The 19,831-nt window shown below is 48.4% G+C and overlaps 1 protein-coding gene across 4 annotated transcripts in view; it reads left to right on the forward strand.

Annotated features, from left to right (window-relative positions):
* The window catches only part of DNAJB6 (DnaJ heat shock protein family (Hsp40) member B6), a 54,063-nt gene that overhangs the window by 9,609 nt on the left and 24,623 nt on the right, over positions 1-19,831 (forward strand). For 3 of the 4 annotated variants that reach the window (XM_061166240.1, XM_061166239.1, XM_061166238.1), the window contains exons 2-5: positions 12,187-12,277; positions 13,153-13,262; positions 14,923-14,982; positions 15,722-15,832. In XM_061166240.1, coding sequence (XP_061022223.1) covers positions 12,213-12,277; positions 13,153-13,262; positions 14,923-14,982; positions 15,722-15,832 — 346 coding nt within the window. In that variant the 5' untranslated portion in view covers positions 12,187-12,212. Of the gene's footprint in view, positions 1-12,186; positions 12,278-13,152; positions 13,263-14,922; positions 14,983-15,721; positions 15,833-17,767; positions 17,873-18,641; positions 19,098-19,831 lie in introns of those variants that run through there. The other variant, XM_061166241.1, reaches the window with a different exon arrangement.

A 19,831-nucleotide genomic window follows, 5' to 3' on the forward strand; every position in this document is an offset into this window, starting at 1 on the left:
CAGCGTGTTGTATCTGTTGTGATAGTGTTTACATATTTATAGCTCATCTTGGCTGTGAGAAAAGAGGCTCCCACAGGATTTCAGAAAGGGTATGTGGTGCCACCAAAGATAGAGAAAAGTGATGGGGTTTGAGGGGTCTGCAGTGAGTGAACCACACAAAACTGTGGATTGGTTTGTTGTGTGTGGGTGGAGCGGTGTAGAGCGTGGTGAGGGTTTCCAGCGTGGAGTAGAATTATAGGAAAAGGCCAGGTGGGAGTGGGGAGGAAAGAGCATGAGATGTGGTCATGTTCTATTTGGGGTGTCTTGTCAGACGTCCAAGTGGCTGTGTTGAGAGCCATCTGTCTATTTGTGTCTGAAATGCCAAAGTGAGGCCTGTGATTGGGGCTAACATGAGGGAACCATTGCTCCATACATGGTGTTTTAATAACGGAGCAGATGAAAGCGCGGCAGTAGGGTGGGAGGCCTCAGCCCCCGGCGTTCCCACTGCTGACGGAGGGCAGCAGGCAGGCAGGTGGGAGGCAAACTGGCGGCCTCCGAGAAGAAAGCCCAGTGTGCTTGGGGTTGCCAGCTCTGCCAGCCTGAGCCCTGAGAATGTGCCCTGGGTGTTAATGGGGGAAGTGCTTCCTCGTGACTGTAAATCAGTGAGGTTCAAGCGGTGGGCTGCCTGGTGCTGGCCAGGACTGTGGTGAAGGCACTTCCTTCCTGGGCTGTCTCCACTGAGAAAGAAACAGCCCCCATGGCCTAGCGCCTCTGTCCCCAGTGCTGGTGCTGGTCCTGGGGATGGACGGCTCTTCCCGGGGACGCAGTAGGTGCTAGCAACGGTCACCTTTGGCGGGCATGGCCCGAGTTGAGGCCCATCCTGCCATGTCTGTGCTGCCTCGAGGGTCTTGCTCTTCCCACCATCGTCAGCACAGACACTGGCACATTGTTGCCAATGCAGAGCAAAGCGATTGGACTTAGGAAATCATGAGCTTTGAACTAGGAACAAAGCTGTCTCTTGTTCACTTGCTAAGTTGTGTTGAACTGTGTGTGACCATGGACTGCAGCACGCCAAGCTTCCCTGTCCTCCTCTGTCTCCTGAAGTGGGCTCAAACTCATGTCCATTGAGTCAGTGGTGCCATCCAGCCGTCTTATCCTATCACCCCCTTTTTTCTCCTGACCTCAATCTTTCACAGCATCAGGGTCTTTTCCAGTGAGTCAGCTCTTCACATCAGGTGGCCAGAGTATTGGAGCTTCAACTTTAGTGTCAGTGTTTCCAGTGAATATTCAGGGTTGATTTCCTTTAGGATCAACTGATTTCATCTCCTTGAAGTCCAGGGGACTTTCAAGAGTCTTCTCCAGCAACGCAGTTCAAAAGCATCAATTCTTTGACACTTAACCTTCCCTGGTGGCTCAGATGGTAAAAGAATCTGCCTGCAATGCAGATGGACCTGGGTTCAGTCCCTGGGTTGGGAAGATCCCCTGGAGAAGGGAATGGCAACCCCCTCCAGTATTTTTACCTGGAGAATTTTGTGGACAGAATAACCTGTTGGGCTACAGTCCATGGGGTTGAAAAGAGTTGGACACAACTGAGTGACTAACATTTTTAGCCTTCTTTATGGTCCAACTCTCACATCCATACATGACAACTGGAAAAACCATAGCTTTGACTAAATGGACCTTTGTTGGCAAAGTGATGTCTCTGCTTTCTAATACATTGTCTAGGTTTGTCACAGCTTTTCTTCCAAGGAGCAAGTGTCTTAATTTCATGGCTGCAGTCGCCGTCCTCAGTGATTCTGGAGCCCAGGAAGGTAAAATCTGTCACTGTTTTGATTGTTTCCCCATATATTTGCCATGAAGTGATGGGACCAGATGCCATGATCTTCGTTTTTTGAATTTTGAGTTTTAAGCCAGCTCTTTCACTCTCCTCTTCGCTTTCTGCCGTCAGAGTGGTATCATCTGCGGTTGTTGATGTTTCTCGTGGCAGTCTTGATTTTAGCTTGTGATTCATCCAGTATGGCATTTTGCATGATGTACTACTGTACATATAAGTTAAATAAGCAGGCTGACAATACACAGCCTTGACGTACTCCTTTCCCAGTTTTGAACCAGTCGGTTGTTCCATGTCCGGTTCTAACTGTTGCTTCTTGACCTGCATACAGATTTCTCAGGAGGCAGATCAGGTGGTCTGGTATTCCCATCTGTTGAAGAATTTTCCACAGTTTATTGTGATTCAGACAGTCAAAGGCTTTAGCATAGTCAGTGAAGCATAAGTAGATTTTTTTTGGATTCCCTTGCTTTTTCTAGGATCCAGCGGATGTTGGTAATTTGATCTCTGGTTCCTCTGCCTTTTCTAAACCCAGCTTATATATCTGGAAGTTCTTGGTTCACATACTGTTGAAGCCTGGCTTGAAGAATTTTGAGATTTATCTTGCTAGCCTGTGAAATGAGTGCAGTTGTGTGGTAGTTTGAACATTCTTTGGCATTGCGTTTCTTTGTGTTTGGAATGAAAACTGACCTTTTCCTGTCCTGTGGCCCCTGCTGAGTTTTCCAAATTTGCTGGCATATTGAGTGCAGCGCTTTAACAGTATCTTCTTTTAGGATTTGAAATAGCTCAGCTGAAATTTCATCACCTCCAGTAGCTTTGTTCATAGTGATGCTTCCCAAGGCCCGCTTGACTTCGCACTCCAAGATGTCAGGCTCTCTCTAGATTGAGTGACCACACCGTCATGGTTATCTGAGTCAATAAGACCTTTCTGTATAGTTTTTCTGTATATTCCTGCCATCTCTTCTTAATCTCTTCTGCTTCAGTTATGTCTACTCTATCTTTGCATGAAATGTTTCCTTGGTATCTCCAGTTTTCTTGAAGAGGTCTCTAGTCTTGCCCGTTCTATTGTTTTCCTCTTATTTCTTTGCATTGTTCACTTAAGGCTTTTCTGTCTCCTTGATATTCTCTGGAACTCTGCATTCAGTTAGGTATATTTTTTCCTTTCACCTTTGCCTTCCGTTCCTTTTCTTTTCTCAGCTTTTTGTAAGTCCTCAGAAAACCACTTAGCCTTTTTGCATTTCTTTTTCTTAGGGATGGATTTGGTCACCACCTCTTGTGCAGTGTTATAGACCTCCGTCCATAGTTCTTCAGGCATTCTATCAGATCTAATCCCTTGAATTTGTTCGTCACCCCCACTGCATAATCAGAATGGGTTTGATTTAGGTCACACCTGAAAATCTAGTGGCTTTCCATGCTGTTTTCAGTTTAAACCTGAGTTTTGCAGTAAGGAGCTGACGATTGATCTGAGCCACAGTCGACTCCAGGTCTTGTTTCGCTGACTGTATAGAGCTGCTCCATCTTTGACTGCAAAGATTTCGATGTTGGCCATCTGGTGATGTCCGTGTGTACAGTCGTCTTGTGTTGTTGGAAGGTGTTTGCTGTGACTGATGCATTCTCTTGACAGAGCTCTGTTAGCCTTTGCCTTGCTTCATTTTGTACTCCACAGCCAAACTTGCCTGTTACTCCAGGTATTTCTCGACTTCCTACTTTTCGCATTCCAATCCCCAATGATGAAAAAGACATCTTTTTTTTTTTTTTAGTGTTAGTTCCAAAAGGTCTCGTAAGTTTTCACAGAACCGTTCAAATGTAGCTTTTTCGACATTAATGGTTGGGCATAGACTTGGATTACCGGGATGTTGAGTGGTTTGCCTTGGAGGTGAACTGAGATGATTCTGTCGTTTTTTAGTTTGCACCCCAGTACTGCATTTTGGACCCTTTTGTTGACTGTGAGGGCTACTCCATTTCTTCTAAGGGATTCTTGCCCACATCAGTAGTTTTAATTGTCATCTGAGTTACATTTGCCCATTTCCATCCATTTTAGTTCAGTGATTCCTAAAAGTGTCAGTGTTCATTCTTGCCATTTTGACAATGTCCAATTTACCTTGATTCATGGACCTAACATTCCAGGTTTATATACAGTATTGTTCTTTACAGCATTGAACTTTACTTTCACCACCAGACACATCCAAAACTCAGCATCACTTCAGCTTTGGCCCAGCCTCTTCAATTCTTTCTGGAACTATTTTTCTGCTCTTTTCTATTAGCATTTTAGACATCTACCGACCTGGGGGACTCATCTCTGGTGTCATATCTTTTTGCCTTTTCATACAGTTAATGGGGTTCTTGAGGCAAGAATATTGGAGTGGTTTTCCATCCTCTCCTCCCGTGGAGCACATTTTGTTAGAACTGTCCACCATGACCCGTCCGTCTTGGGTGGCCGGGTACGACATGGTTCATAGCTTCATTGAGTTACACGTGACTGTGATCCATGTGATCATTCTGGTTAGCTTTCTGTGGTTGTGGTTTTCCTTCTGGAGGCTGTGGGATTGTAGTTCTTGCTGCTTCTGTCTGCCCTCTGATGGATGAGGATTAATGGCTTATTCAGGTTTCCTGATGGGAGGGACTGGCTGTGGGGAAAACTGAACCTTGCTCTGGTGGAGACCCTCACACACTCCCAGGCACGTCTGACTTGGTCTCCTGTGGGGTCACTGCTCCTTTGCCTGGGTCCTGGTGCGCACATGCTGGTCTGTGTGCTCTGCAGGGGTCTGTTCCCCCAGCCCGGGGAGGTTCTGAAGTGTCTAAGCGGTGGCATCGGGTACCCTGGGGCTCTGTGTTTCAGAGTGGTTCAGGCAGTGGCTTACTCTTAGGAGAGGGAAGCTCCGTCCTGAGGCTTCTCCCCTCGTCCCTTTGGTGACTGTGGTCTTGTAGGGTCTCCCCACATGTTTCTGCTGGGCGCTGAGATGTCCCCTCGTAGCAGCAGCAGCTGGAGCTCGGAAGTCAGAGTAACCGCCGGGGGAGTCACTTGTCAGCAGAGGGCCAGTTAGTCGTCTCTTGTTAGCTGAGTCCGCTGTTAGCAGATTGGAGTACAGGTGGCTGCCTGCTGGTTCCTGCTGCGCTCTAGCTGCCCTTGGCCCTGGGCAGGTATCTCATCCCCGAAGGTGTGCGGTTGCTGGGCGCCTACCAGCCGTGTCTTCTGAGCAGTGTGCTTTGGATTGTGGAACTACCACTGAGAAACACTTTTATATTATAACTGGGTGCTCACTCCCATATCTGATTGCATTTAAAACAAGATACCCAATACTTTTTGTTGAGCATACGCAGACACAATTGAGAAAAACTGTACATTGAACAACCATGTACTCAAAAGTACATTCTCCAGTTAGTGTTTTGTTAATCTATGTTATGTATCTGTCACAGCTGATTTTAACGTTAAAATGATTGGATAAATTACAAGAAAATAGTAACCATACAGTTTTTTCTAATTTGTAATTTAAAAAAACTCTGGGATTTTATTTGATAAAGATATCTATCAATATTTTTATATTCTAAAGAAGGGCAAATGTTGTCTGTTTTGAGTTCTTAACCTTCTAATGTCTGTAGCTTTTATTAATGTATTTGGGGTCCTTAATTTCACTTTGGCCAGTTGATGAAATTGATATGTAGTTCATGTACGTCTGAATATCCTAACATCCTTATAATTTTTTTGACCCAAAAGCGTTCTTAAAAAACGTTTGTTACCACAGATATTTCTTTGTGGTCTAAGATATTGTTTAAGTATACTCCATCTTGTGGGTGTATGCTTGGTATTTTATAGTTGTTAGTTCCAGGTCCCTGTTTTATGTCCCATTACATCAGGTCTGTTAAATGTGCTCAAATCTTACAAATTAACTCTCGGTCCGATTAATCATATGATTGTGGGTGTGTCTTTTAAAAAATGTTTTTATTATGAATTTCAGCATAGCTTATTTTTTACATGACTGAAAATGCACCCTGTTTTAAGTGAATGCCTCAGGGGTATTACATTCACATTGTGTGTTTTATCAGCACCGTCATCTCCAGAACATTTCTGTCCTCCCACTTGAAACTCTGTACCCACTAAAGGGTTAACTCCCCACTCCCCCTCCCATCCAGCCCTGTGGGAATGTTTCCTTTTCCCCCTTGTAATGCGCTTCCTGATTGGAAGTCGTGGAGGCCTTGTGAGTTTATCTGCGTGAATCTGTGGTTCCCTAGCAGGCCGTGTTCCACTGCTTCCTTCCATAGACTCCTGTTGCTGACACATGCCTCCTTCCATAGACGCCTGTTGCTGATACATGCCTCCTTCTATAGACTCCTTTGCTGACACTCGCCTCCTTGGTGTGGTCTTGTGCGTCTTTCTGCACCACGACTTTGGATTTTTTTCTGTCTCTTGAGTGTACAGTTGACTCTTGAACAATGTGAGACTTAGAGGTGCAGATCCCCTGCAGTTGAAAAGCTGCGCATGACTCTCGACTCCCCCAAAACGTACCTACTAGCCTGCTGCTGACTGGAGCCTTGCCAGTAATGCAGCATTGATTAGCACATACTTTGTGTGTTACGTTGCTGTGGTCTTAAAGTAAGCTAGAGAAAATATTTAAAAAATTTCTTTAAGAGAAATTGTATTAACTGCATTTATTTATTGATACCCTAAGTTTATATTTTTACGAGATGGATTGTCTGTCAGTATCTACATCAATGTTGTCTTACATGATACCAAATCCTGTAGATGTGTTCGTAACATGGGCCAAGAAAAGTGAAAAGATAGCGTAAGGAAGAAATTCATGGTGGTTTTTAAGTATAATGCATCCATTATAATGAAGTGGGAGCAGTATGGTTGCTTTATGGTCGCCTAGCCTATACGCTAGTGAATCCATTGTGACATACAGTATTGTACTCATTCATAATACGGTATTGGAAACATATTTAAAAAAAAAACCCACCTACCTATGATGATAAACTGATACTGGGGGGAGAGACGTACTGTGTAAGTATGTAGTCCTTTGAAAGCAAAGTTACAGAACAGAAAACTAAAATGTTGCTGTTCATTCATTTTGTGTTAAGGGTCACTCCCTTAGCCTTTGCATTCTTGACACTTTTTAAAGATTTTTCAGTATTTCTAGGCTACATGGTTCTTCTTTGAGCTTTCTTAAGTTGTAAGTCTCCAAAAAATCTTTACCAAAATTGAGAAACATGGAGAAAAATACGCATGCAAGTAGACCTGTGCAGCCAAACCCGCCTTATTCAAAGGTCATTTGTAGTTTTTAAAAAATCCAGTTTTAATGAAAACAAGGTGCCCAGTGCACACCTTAAACTTGGAGCAGTTGAATGTCGGTTGTGTCTGCATAAAGCTGGAGAAACCGCCTAAGACACCGTTAGGAAGTCACTGATCTTACTTTCGTCACTGTTGGAATTAAATGAGGTACTGTTTACAGAACACTTAGAATTACTCTCACTAAACATGTTTTGTTAAAATAAGAAATATTAAAGTCCTGCTTTGTGCTTTTTCACAGAGTTTCCTGTGTGCACTTTCCTCTCATCAATAAGGTTACGTTTTATTTAAAAAATGAGGTACAATTGACTGGAGACTTGCTGATTTGAATCGTTTCTATATTGCTGTGATTGCCACCTGAGTTAGCCTACGCCCCTTTCATTGTGAAATGACCATTCCTTGGAGGGATAACATTTAAGATCTGGTTTCTTAGCGACTCTGAATGAATGACACAGTCTTGTTGGCAGCAGTGACCGTGTGGGCATTAGATCTCCACAGCTCCCTGAAAACTCCCCACACCATTAGGTGTGTACAACCTGGTGGTAGAGTTAACTGCTCTCCGGGGATTGGCGGCAAAGAAGCGCCAGCAGTGCAGGAGATGGAGGTTTGATCCTGGGTCAGAAGATCCCCTGGAGGAGGCAATGGCAGCCCACTCCAGTGTTCTTGCCTGGAGAATCCCAGGGACAGAGGAGCCTGGTGGGCTACAGCCCATGGAGTCGCAAAGAGTCAGACACGACTGAGCAAGTAAGCAACAAACTTCTCCAGCCCAGCTGTCTCTTGTCTCCCAATCCTGGGATTGTATTTGGTGGCTTTGGGGTGCTGGGAGCATTGTGGGTTAGTGGAGGCGATGGGACTGCCTCCGTGGTTCTGAGGCTTAATGCTTCGATTCTCAGTGATGCCGTTTTCCAGTTCAGTGGGGAGTTTTTCTCGTCCCCTTTTCCTGCAGTTACAGCCTTTCAGTTCACTCTCTCAGTCATGTCCAACTCTTTGCAACCCCATGAACTGTAGCACACCAGGCTTCCTTGTCCATCACTAACTCCCAGAGCTTACTCAAACTCATGTCCATGGAATCGGTGCTGCCATCCAACCATCTCATCCTCTGTCAACCCCTTCTCCCACCTTCAATCTTTCCCAGCATCAGGGTCTGGGAGTCAGTTCTTTGCATCAGGTGGCCAAAGTATTGGCGCTTCAGCATCAGTCCTTCCAATGATTGTTCAGGACTGGTTTCCTTAGGATGGACTGGTTGGCTCTCCTTGCAGTCCAAGGGACTCTCAAGAGTCTTCTCCAACACCACAGTTCAAAAGCATCAATTCTTTGGTGCTCAGCTTTCTTTATAGTTCAACTCTCACATCCATACATGACTACTGGAAAAACCATAGCTTTGACTATCGGGACATTTGTTGGCAGAGTAACGTCTCTGCTTTTTAATATGCTGTCTAGGTTGGTCATAACTTCTTCCAAGGAGTTTTTTTTAATTTCTTTTAATTTCATGGCTGCAGTCAACCATCTGCAGTGATTTTGGAGCCTAAAAAGATAAAATGTGTTACTGTTTCCATTGTTTCCCCATTTATTTGCCATGAAGTGATGGGACCAGATGCCATGATCTTACTAGTTTTCTGAATGTTGAGTTTAAGCCAGGTTTTTCACTCTCCTCTTTGACTTTCATCAAGAGGCTCTTTAGTTCTTCGCTTTCTGCCATAAGGCTGGTGTTATCTGCATATCTGAGGTTATTGATAATTCTCCTGGCAATCTTGATTGCAGCTTGTGCTTCCTCCAGCCCAGCATTTCACATGATGTACTCTGCACAGAAGTTAAATAAACAGGGTGACAATATACAGTCCTAACATAACTCCTTTCCCAATTTGGAACCAGTCTGTTGTTCCATGTCCAGTTTTAACTGTTGCTTTTTGACTGGCATATAGATTTCTCAGGAGGCAGGTCAGGTGGTCTGGTATTCCCATCTCTTGAAGAATTTTCCACAGTTTGTTGTGATCCACACAGTCAAAGGTTTTGGCGTAGTCAGTGAAGCAAAAGGAGATGGTTTTCTTGATTTCTCTTGCTTCTTCAATGATCCAGCTGATGTTGGCAGTTTGATCTCTGGTTCCTCTGCCTTTTCTAAAACCATGTTGAACATCTGGAAGTTCATGGTTACATACTGTTGAATCCCGGCTTGGGGAATTTTGAGCATTACTTTGCTAGCGTGTGAGATGAGTGCTAGAACTAACGCCCAAAAAAGATGTCCTTTTCATCATAGGGACTGGAATGCAAAAGTAGGAGGTCAAGAGATACGTGGAATAACAGGCAGATTTGGCCTTGAAGTACAGAATGAAGCAGGGCAAAGGCTAACGGTTTTGCCAAGAGAACACACTGGTCATAGCAAACATCCTCTTCCTGCAACACAAGAGAAGACTCTACGCATGGACGTCACCGGATGGTCAGTACCAAAATCAGATTGATCATATTCTTTGCAGCCACAGAATGGAGAAGCTCTATACAGTCAGCAAAGACAAGACCGGGAGCTGACTGTGGCTCAGATCATGAACTCCTTATTGCCAAATTCAGACTTTAATTGAAGAAAGTAGGGAAAACCAGTAGACCATTCAGGTATGACCTAAAGCAAATCCCTTACGATTATACAGTGAAAGTGACAAATAAATTCATGGTATTAGATGTGATAGACAGAGTGCCTGAAGAGGCTGGACAGAGGTGCGTGACATTGTACAGGAGGAGGTAGTGAGTAAGACCATCCCCAAGAAAAAGAAATGCAAAAAAGGCAAAATAGCTGTCTGAGGAGGCCTTAAAAAACAAATAGCTGTGAAAAGAAGAGGAGCTAAAGGCAAAGGAGAAGAGGAAAGATATGCCCATTTGAAAACAGTGTTCCAAAGAATAACAAGGAGAGATAAGAAAGCCTTCCTCAGTGATCAATGCAAGAGAAATAGAGGAAAAACAGTAGAATGGGAAAGACTAGAGATCTCTTCAAGAAAATTAGAGATACCAAGGGAACATTTCATGCAAAGATGGGTACAATAAAGGACAGAAATGGTATGAACCTAACAGAAGCAGAACTTATGAAGAAGAGGTGGCAAGAATAAACAGAATTATATAAAAAAGATTTTAAATCCTGAAGAGATTTGAGAAATATGTTGCTGAGATTGAAAAAGAAAAAGAAGAAAATGAAAAGAAGAAACAAAAGAAAGCATCATGATGAAATGAAATTTTGCTTGTAATGATTTTTAAATTCAAATCATGGCTGATTTCCGAAAGGATACGTATGCGTTTCCATTCCATTTAATCGTACTGTCCAAGTGTCCTACAATAAATTTGCCTATTTTAAAAAAAAAAAAAAAAAAGATCTTTACCACCCAGTCAGTCATGATGGTGTGATCACTCACCTAGAGCCAGACATCCTGGAATGTGAAGTCAAGCGGGCCTTAGGAAGCGTCACTATGAACAAAGCTAGTGGAGGTGGTGGAATTCCAGTTGAGCTATTTCAAGCCCTAAAAGATGATGCTGTGAAAGTGCTGCACTCAATATGCCAGCAAATTTGGAAAATTCAGCAGTGGCCACAGGACTGGAAAAGGTCAGTTTTCATTCCAGTCCTGAAGGTGATGCCAAGAAATGTTAGAAACTTTAGAGGAACCTGTATTCTGTGGATCCTCACCACAGCTATTAGTTTCCTGTCCAGCAAAACAAGTCCCATCTTGAAGACACAGCAAGAACAAAACCACCCCCCAATCTCGGGATCACCATTCTTGGTGTAATTAATTCTGTTTCTGGTACTTGAGGTCCTGCTTTCCTGGGCGCTCAGCTGGCTCTTCAGATGTGTGTGTTGGGTTTTTACCTAACACTTCTAGGGAGTTTGAGTTGGTCAGAGGGGTTTCTAGTTTTGATTCTGCTTTGATATCTATTATTTGCTGCATGAAGTTGTTGGACTGGTAAGGAGGGCTTCTCCCTGTGTCTTTCTGATGCTCAGATAGATGCAGCCAGCCTTCTATAAAGTCAGGGAGGGCTGTGCCTGCGTGTGTGCATACCTGCATGCTGAGTCACGATGCAGCAGACTTGTTTTTTTTACCATGAGTTGCTCCCCAGTTTGGAAAAGTGGAAACACAATACAGCTGTGCGCCCGGTGTTGAGAGACACAGTGCGTTCCGGTTGGGGCCATATTTATATCTAACCTCAGCAGAATGGTCTCAGGGAGGTTATGGTCTCGTAAATTTGTTTACAGTCAGAATATTTCTTCTCAAAACGTGGTCTTAGAATTTGGGGGAAGGCTACTGAAAGCCTGGCTTCAGTTCAGGGCTCAGTTGCCAACAGAAAACCTTGACTTACTGGCTGAAATAGTTTTGAAGGCTTGTGTGGTGTAGGTCTGTTTCATGTCAATTGTTGGTCATTGGTTTAATGAGGTGACTTAGCCAGTCAGATTAAAGACGGACTTCGCTGAACTTCACGTCTTGAGAGGCGGCAGGTGTGTCAGTCGTGATTGGCGTGTGACTTGAGGCCCCACCGTCGTAGAGGAGGTGAACTCGGGGCTTCCCATCCCGTGAGTCCCTGCAGGCCCGCTCCGAGGCTGCCGTCTCCCTGCGCTGCCGGCAGGGTGGTGCTGGAGGCCCGGGAGGCAGTCACAGGAACAGCCCCGAGTCAGAGCCCCGAGTCAGGCGGGGCAGCCTGCCGTGGAGGGTGTCTGCGGTTCCCTGTGGCGTCCCCAGGCTGGGGACAGGGTGTTGGTCAGGTGGCTGCAGTCTTGTCCAGCGCCTGGCACAGGGCGTGAGGAGGGGACGACGCTCCAGTCGGTCTGGACCAGGGGCCTGGCAGCTGGTGGGCAGCGGGCCCCAAGGCTGCTGCAGAGTCACCTGTCGGTTTTATTTAGTTGAGGCTATTCTTAGCCTATTTCAAAGCGTTTTTTCCTACATCAGAAAGGGTCTTAGGGTGTGAGACTTGGAAGCGGCTCCCAGACGAGGCTCTGGCCTGACAGGCTGGTGGTTAGTGCCCAGGCGAGGTGACATCTCCCACCTCCTGCTCCGTCCCCCCACCCCGTACCCCCGCTACCAGCCCAGCCTGGACCGTCTCGTCACTGACTGTGGATTTCTGATTGCAGGACTCGTTCCAGCAGCCTGTTAAAACATGGTGGATTACTATGAAGTTCTAGGCGTGCAGAGACACGCCTCGGCCGAGGATATTAAGAAGGCGTAAGTAATCGTGTTCTGAAAGAGTGCCTCTGCGCACCTGTGACTTTTCGCGGCCTGTGGAGACCAGATGGCGGTTTGCGTGCTCTGAGTTTCTGCTGCCGTCTAGTTTGAATGTTAGATAGCGGTTAACAAGTTAGCTTGTGCCTCTCCAGACCTAGGCCCACCTGTCATTCGGGGAGAAGGCCACTTGGTTTCCTCTGGTACTGTATCTTGGGACATGGACTCCATTTCTGCTGGAATTAGATCAGAAACGCACTAAGGGTATGAGATCAGCCCAAAGAACTTCGATGTTGGACTTAGAAACAGGACCGCCTTGGCGCTCATGGGGCGCAGCCATGACGTCCTCGTGGGCTTGCTTCCAGTCCCCGCCGTGTGGCCGGTTCCGGTCCATGTGGCGTTTGAGCCCTGCACCCCTGTGTCCTTGCTGCAGCTTTGTGACCAGGGCCTGGCCCCAGGGACGGACCTGAGGAAAGTCTCAGGTCACAGGCAGCTCTCAGGGTAAACTGGGATCTATTTGAGTCACTTGGTATTAATGTATAGCAGAAAATGGATGGTGTTTCAGCTGTGTCACAGTGGGCTGTGGGATTTCTCACGCTGTGCATGGTCACACCCAGGAACGCCATGGTGCAGTACTCTTCTTAAATAGGGTGTGACTGGCATGGAGATCACCACCCAGAGGGCTGGGCCTGTCCTCTGTTCTCATACGCGGGTGTGGGGGGCGTCACTGCTGCCGCCCCTGGGGGAAGGGCAGGGTGTGTGCCACATCTGTCTGGTCCCTGATTAGAGCTTTTGCTTTGAAAATGTTTGCTTCATGTGACATATTAGACACCACCCTGGATGTCGGATGTGATCAGTACCCTTAACTCCTTTTTAAGGTATCGGAAACTGGCACTGAAGTGGCATCCAGATAAAAACCCCGAGAACAAGGAAGAAGCGGAGAGAAAATTCAAGCAAGTAGCTGAGGCATATGAGGTGTTGTCAGACGGTGAGTGGGGAGTGTGGGGGCTGCACCCCCTGGGCGGGGCCTGCAGAGGGAGGCGTGGCCGGGGGGTTTGAGGCCGTGAGGGGGGTTTTCTGGGCAGACTGGGCGTCCTGTCCCTACCAGCCTCCCGATAAGGCCCTGTGAGTGCTGCGGGCGCCCTGGCCTCCAGGAGTCTCCTGGGTGGCTCTGTGAGAGGACGGGCAGGCCCGGACGCTGCCTGGCGCTGGAGGCCGCCTGGGTTGGGGTGTCGTGGCCTCTCGCCCCCGCCCCCTCCTGAGCGCCCGGCGCTGAGGTGCTGACCTCCCCCTTGGAAGGCCCTCCTGAGTGTTGGGAAGTCAGGTGTTGCGCACACAGTTGAGGTTTGGACTCCACAGCTTATAGGTTTCCCTGCCCTGTTGGAGTTAGGAATTGAAGGGCACTGGAAGCTCAGGTCTGTTGGTTTAGTTTCAGGGGTCGTTCAGAGAGGGTTAGCCAGGCCTTGGGTTCTCAGTAAGAACAGCCTTGGGGCAGGAAGCGGACTGTGGAACTTTGTAAGAAAACTGGAAAAGTACTGACACCACCTTGCCAGGAAGCAGTTCTGAATGACCTGGTGTGAATCAAGGCCAAGGCATTTAAAAGGCTGGAGGTGGATTCACTGAGCAGAGGAAGTGGACACCTGCTTTATTTTAAAAAGAAGGCTTAGTCATCTTACTTCATGAGTATCTTTTGTCATTGACTGTCGTTGTCCTGTTTGTGTGCCTGATCCAGCACTCCCAGATTTGTGGATTCACAGACCAAGAACATTAGAAAATCTGACAAGTAAATTCAAATGTCAAACGTGATTTTTGGCAGCAGCAGAACCTTTTTACTCCCATGAAAATGCTGCTTTTTGTGTGTTTTTGTAAGGGGGAGTATATTCTTCATGCGTCCTTTTAGGAAGCCTTCAGTTCAGGAGTCGCCGGCACAGACCCCCAGTTACTGTTCTTAAGGCTCTGATGACCACACTTGTTTCCCCATTACCCCGTTACTTGCCACACACAGGTGTGTCTACAGAAGCTACGTGTCTGAGCAGGGCTGCACTGTGACTGCCCCTATTCTAGAGCCTGAGTGGCGAGACGGCTGTCGTCCGGGCGTGGGCGGGCTGCTGCCTCACCCGGGGTCAAGCCAGGCTGCGGGCCGGCTCCCAGTGCGGCTCCTTTCTGCCCTCTCCGAGGCCCTGTCCTGTTCCTGGTCGTGCCATGGGTCTTCTCCCCAAGTTGGACTTTGGAGTGAGGTCCATGTTTAGGGGTGGAGTTGCTTTGCAACTTTGTAGTGGGGTTTTGATGGAGTGCATGGGCACACGTTGAGCAGTAGAGTGAAATTAAGTTTTTTTCTTTCTTTTTTAATAAGTCTTTTAAATTTAACTTAAAAATACTCTGAGGTGTTTTTAAGGGAGTGTTGTTGGTCAGTCCCTAAGTTGCAGCCGATTCTTTGCGACCCCGGGGACTGCAGCCCACCAGACTTCGATGGCCTTAAGTGTCCCTGCTTCCTATTTTCATTTACAGTAAGGGAGTCCTAGCTCTTCAGAAGGAAGTGTGGACATTGAGAGCTGTGGTGGGTCTTTGGTTTACAGCTTCAGAAACGTTTTATTGAATTTGAGGGAAGAGAGCTTGGTCATTACTGACTTGTCTTTTTAAATTTATAGCTAAAAAACGGGACATCTATGACAGATACGGCAAAGAAGGATTAAATGGTGGCGGTGGAGGTATGTGCGTCGACACGGGTCTTTTTCCTGGCCTCGTGATGAAAAGAGGTGGTCTGATGACACAGGCTTACGGGGATTCAGTCTGTCAATAAATACAGATGCAGTTTGGAGAGTAGGCTGAACTGAGGAGAGGAAGGAGAAATTGATAGCCTGGAAAAGGCCTATTGAAAATCTTGTTGTACTAGAAAGTACATACTGGTGTACCTTTTGTAGATAGGAAATAATGTAAAACTTTACTATAACACACTGTGAGTTTGTACCCTGGGATCAATACTGGATGTTGTGTCAAAAACATCCTTACTGGATGTTCTATCAAAAAACTAAATAACCACCGAAGTAACTGCCGCTGGTGGTGAGGCTTAGATGTGTGTGTTCTTGATGAAAAGTTATGCAGTAACCTGCTGTCCTGTGAGCTCCACGGGGGCGTTGGGACACGCACGCTTCAGACCTCCTATACACACACCTGAGCACCTGTTTCTGAGCCTGAAATGCTGTGTGTTGGTGACGCATCCAGAGTTGGTAGCAGTCCTCGGCACGTGTGTGGCTCGGGGATGTTGACCTGCATGCGTTTCCCAGCTCCCGGTGCAGGAGGCTTTGCTCTCAGCAGGACTTGAGTGAGCTTCGGGTTTATGAAACTTTTTCCTTCTTTGGGTCAGGATGCATGTAGTAATGTTTTGTAGACAGTGGTTATGTGCCTGCCGCGTGGGAGTCCCTGACTGAGCTGTGCTTGCTTCTGTAGGTGGAAGTCACTTCGACAGTCCGTTTGAGTTTGGCTTCACATTCCGAAACCCAGAAGACGTCTTCAGGGAATTTTTTGGTGGAAGGGACCCATTTTCATTCGACTTCTTCGGTAAGTTCATCATCTGGGTCGTCATTTACGTAACATGTTCATGACTCACGAAGACTGACATACCCTGTCCGCTTCACCACTGTTGTAGCTTGTCCTTAAACTTGCTATCTGAGCAGTACGTGAGTTTAACTAAATCCTTTTCCCTTCTTCCTTTGGAAGATGTTTTCGGAATTTATACCTTGCATGTTAATATAATAAGGGTTTGAATGTGGAATTTACACCTTGCACATGAACATAATAAAGGTTTGAATGAGTTGTGTCCTTGGCCGTGTGTTTCACTCATTAGCTTCCTCTGCAGTGGGAAGGAGGTGGGGCTGCTCCTGGTGGGACAGTGAATTCTCTGAATTTCCCATGTAGGAGTCTGATTGAAAACACTAAGCATCAAGACAGATGTTGCTCAGAAGACGTTTGATCCATAAACTTGTCTTTGTTTTTCTGATTGTGGTGTTAGGACTGTTGAGTTTGCAGTTCTTGGAAAGAAAGGACACCTCTAGAGCAAGGCACCATGAGTGTTCATCTTTGAGAATAGCTTTTCTGGGAGACCTGCTGCTCTGGCTGCTCTTCGCTGTAGGAGAGGGCTCCCAGCCTCCGGCCTCCACGTCCTGGCACCTGACGCGAGGCGGTGTGGCAGGGACGCGTGTCAGGCTCTGGGGTTGGCGGTGGTGTGGAGCTGGGCTGCTCGCCGTGCGCACTGCGACGTCTGTTGTCTCTGGCCCCAGGATGGGGAGACAGCGCTCTGTGTCTGCTCCTTCACTGCCTGGAGCCTGGTTGAAAAGACAAAGACACCTGCTGCAACCCCCTCAGGAGGGCAACAGGAAGAGCAGTTCTGTCTGCAGGTCACACAGGGGAGCCGTGGACCTGCACGTCGCAGGCGTGGCGAGGAGTCAGGCCCTGCCGTGTCCGGTAGGTGTGGGCCCGTCACAGGTTGCAGTCTGCCGTCACTCCATGTGGGGGGGTCGGTGAGGCCGTGCTGACTGTTCACTGTGGTACAGCTTGCTTTTTGGGAGAGTGGCTTGTGGAGGAGGGATGTGTGTATCTGCTAGTGTATAAAATACAACAACAAAAGCTAAGCAGGGGAGTGTTGGGGTGGGGGAAGAGACTCATTTGAAGGCTTTTTTTGCATTACTTACTGCCGCAGTAAACAAATACATCCCGGGAAGGCTCCCTGTAAGGATCATATGAGATGTGATTATGTTCTTTATTGATTGTCCTTTATAATTGTAGGAAATATTACTGTAAGAAAAACAGAGAAGAGTTTTAATGACTTTTCTGCCTTAAAATTACCTTTGTGTCTTATTACAACCTTAACAAGCTCCCGATGTGTTTTGGGGGAGCAGGGTAGTGTCTGGTGAAACTGGCCAGGAGTCTGCCCACTTGAGCCGGGTATGGAGGGTCCCTCAGGCCTGAGGAGGGCAGGGCAGGCCGCCTCACCGTGCCCGAGGCCGGCCCGCCCACACCAGCTCTGGCACAGGGTGGTTTTCTTTAAAAAGAGAGTGTCAGTACAGGGTCCTCAGTGTGTGATGGTAGCCAGACTGTGTTTTTCTTGGGGAAGAAAGTCTGACAGGTTAAGCTTTCTCACTAAGAATGGTTTTCCTTGAGCAGCTCTTCTGGAGTGAAGAGAGGGAGAGAGGGTAATTGGGGGTGGAAGAGTGAGTAATGCGGTTTTTACCCTTGTGAGCACTGACCTTCACGTCTTCTGAGGTGAGCTTTGTGCACTCGAGGGAATCTTGATGTGCATGTGAACTTGAGTCAGAAGAGTTAATGGTTTGCAGGACGCTGGGTGGAGTTTTCTTCTCCTGGGTTCAGAGTCCGTTGGGGGACGGCCCCCTCAGCCTCTGCCTGGGACTTGGAGATAGATGCGCATGCTCTGCGCAAGCAGTTTCCCGTTTCTCATGGTCCCTGTGGCAGTGATACTTCTCCAATCCATTCTTGTAGGTGTTGTAGCTGACTTCCATTTTCAGGCTGTCAGGATTTACGCGCGGGAAGAGAAGCTGCTCCATGGCTACTACATGTATGAAGTGACAGTGCGGCCCGCAGGCGGTACGTCTAGTGCAGGGCTCAGTGGCCGTAGGGCTGAGGGTGCTCTGCTTCAGCAGGCATGGAGTTGATGTTTCTCGGCAGCCACATCAACCCTGTTACAGATACGTTTAGGGGAGTGTGTTCTTTTTTGTCGAAATTTTCCACACGACCAACTTTTTTCCTCTCCTGTTTTCCAAAAAAAAGTAGCTCAAAGTCCTGTTAAAAGATTCTGAGCTTCAGTTTGCATTTATCAGAATGTAAAACCCCGTGTCTGATTTCAGACGGCCCAGATGAAAGGGGAGGGACCTTGAAGAAGCTGGTGGGAAGGACTGAGTCCTGTGCCCGAGGAGCGCGTTCGTTGTGAGGCATGCCGCCTGTGGGCAGAGGCTGCAGGCCTGGGAGTTGGGGAGAAGCCAATTTTGAGACAAGAGGGGCCGGTGGGGCTGTCCGGGTTAGCTGACTTCCCCACAGCCCTCGGAGAGCCTCCTTTGGAAACATTCAAGTGTAGGGATCATGTTACTTTAAATTACGGTGATCCCGTCCTTGGCTTGTCATGAAAGGATGGTGTTGGTGAAATGATGCTCTCAGATGGAAGAGCCGCTGAGCCCCCGAGTCCTGGCAGGAGCCGCCGTGTGGGAGGCGTTTCTGTGACCCGGCTCTGAGGCCGGGAGCTTCCCTGGGAGCGCGTTCGTGGTGGCCAGTGCTGGGGTGACGGGAGAGGAAGGGACGAGCCAGGCAGGCCCGCCCGGTACCGCGCTGGAGGGTAGTGAGCCGGTCGTTCTCCCCCCAGGGTTCGAGGAGGCGGCCAGCGAGGAGTTGGAGCCTGAAGAGGAGGCGGTGGCGGAGAGCACGAGTGAGGAGGACAGTGAGGTGCTGGACGTGGTGTCCAGCGAGGAGCTCGACCTCTTTAGTGATGATGAGCCCAGCGAGGGCGCTAGCCTGGGCGGGGGTGAGCTCCCCAGTGAGGACTTGGAGTTCATCTCCAGTGAGGACGAGGCCAGCCCCGGGGACCCGGAGGAGCTCATCGAGGAGTGTGAGGAGCTGCTGAGTGAGGACAGTGGGCCCGAGCCCGAGGCCCTGCCACTGCCCCCTGAGCAGAGCCTCTAGAATAAAGAGTTTCCACGACCTGTGCCTGAAGGCTCCCTGCGGACCCGGAGGGGACTGGGGGCGTGGGAAGGGCAGCGCCGTACGCGGCAGCTGCAGACCCGAGGCTGGCCGTCTGAGTGGGCGCCCGGGCCCGGGCCCCTCCCTGGCACTCGCCTGCTGCTCTGGCCGCCTCGGCCGGCCTGCGTCTTCACACGGTATCTCCTCTGCACGTCCACGTGTCCCTTCTTACGTGGACAGGAGTGACGGGACGGAGCCGCCTGCCTGTCTGCAGTGGCCCTGCCTCCCACCCGAGGTCAGGGTCGCGGGCCATTGTTGGGGGCCCTGTGCACCCTGTGGTGTGCAGACAGCTTGGAGGCAGCGTGGTTTGGAAGCGGGCACTGGTGAAGTGGGCTGCGGCTGTGGAGGCAGTGCAGGCGTGGTGGCCCCTCCCGGGGGGCAGTCCCCTGTGGCTCGGCGACTGGGAAGGCCCTGCTGAGCCCCGGTCCCCCTCGGGGGAGGGGTGCTGGGTTGGCCCGGCCCATTAGTGGCTGGGACCTCCTCCTGTTGAAGGTGGAGCTGGCGTTTCAGGACAGTTCTATGTGGGTGGGTGCCGGGCAGATGAGCCTTGTGGTCCTACCACCTCTGCCCTCGACAGGGAGAGGAAAGGCTTCTTGAGAAGATCACTCTCAGGGTTGTTTTCTGGGTCACGAGAGCAGTGGCTGGGCCCCAGGCTTTGTGTGATCTCCCTGGGAATCTGGAGTTGGTTTTGAGACTTTAATGGCCTTCCCAGCTCCCTCATGGCGGAGCTTTCCAAGTAAATGCAGGAGTCCACGTTGGACTTCTTCCTCATGGCGTGGTGGTCCCTGTGGCTGAGGGCGGTGGGCTGTCCTGGCC

The sequence above is a fragment of the Dama dama genome, chromosome 18, assembly GCF_033118175.1.
Source record: "Dama dama isolate Ldn47 chromosome 18, ASM3311817v1, whole genome shotgun sequence".
NCBI lineage: Eukaryota > Metazoa > Chordata > Mammalia > Artiodactyla > Cervidae > Dama > Dama dama.